Source organism: Austrofundulus limnaeus, unplaced genomic scaffold, assembly GCF_001266775.1.
Source record: "Austrofundulus limnaeus strain Quisiro unplaced genomic scaffold, Austrofundulus_limnaeus-1.0 Scaffold2602, whole genome shotgun sequence".
NCBI lineage: Eukaryota > Metazoa > Chordata > Actinopteri > Cyprinodontiformes > Rivulidae > Austrofundulus > Austrofundulus limnaeus.
This window is the reverse complement of record NW_013955004.1, coordinates 1-668: the sequence shown is the minus strand read 5'-3', so window position 1 is coordinate 668 and position 668 is coordinate 1. Positions and strand designations below refer to the sequence as shown.

The following is a 668-nucleotide window of genomic DNA, read 5'->3' as shown; positions in this document are numbered from 1 at the left end:
ACTACACATTATCCTACAGATCCTACTCATAATACTACACATTATCCAACAGATCCTACTCATTCTACTACACATAATCCTACAGATCCTACTCATACTACTACACATTATCCTACAGATCCTACTCATAATACTACACATTATCCTACAGATCCTACTCATAATACTACATATTATCCTACAGATCCTACTCATACTACTACACATTATCCCACAGATCCTACTCATACTACTACACATTATCCTACAGATCCTACACATAATACTACACATTATCCTACAGATCCTACTTATAATACTACACATTATCCAACAGATCCTACTCATAATACTACACAGTATCCTACAGATCCTACTCATAATACTACACATTATCCTACAGATCCTACTCATACTACTACATATTATCCAACAGATCCTACTCACAATACTACACATTATCCTACAGATTCTACTCATAATACTACACATTATCCAACAGATCCTACTCATACTACTACACATTATCCAACAGATCCTACTCATAATACTACACATTATCCTACAGATCCTACTCATACTACTACACATTATCCAACAGATCCTACTCATAATACTACACATTATCCTACAGATCCTACTCATACTACTACACATTATCCAACAGATCCTACTCATAATACTACACA

The 668-nt window shown here is 34.4% G+C and overlaps 1 protein-coding gene across 1 annotated transcript; it reads left to right on the top strand.

Moving 5' to 3' along the window:
- Positions 1-13: 13 nt before the first annotated feature.
- Positions 14-653, top strand: LOC106511226 (dynein heavy chain; the record flags this gene model as incomplete). Its single annotated transcript, XM_013999979.1, has 1 exon — positions 14-653. A coding segment is annotated over one exon (640 nt), but the record flags the coding sequence as incomplete, so codon positions are not given.
- Between the last annotated feature and the right edge of the window lie 15 nt (positions 654-668).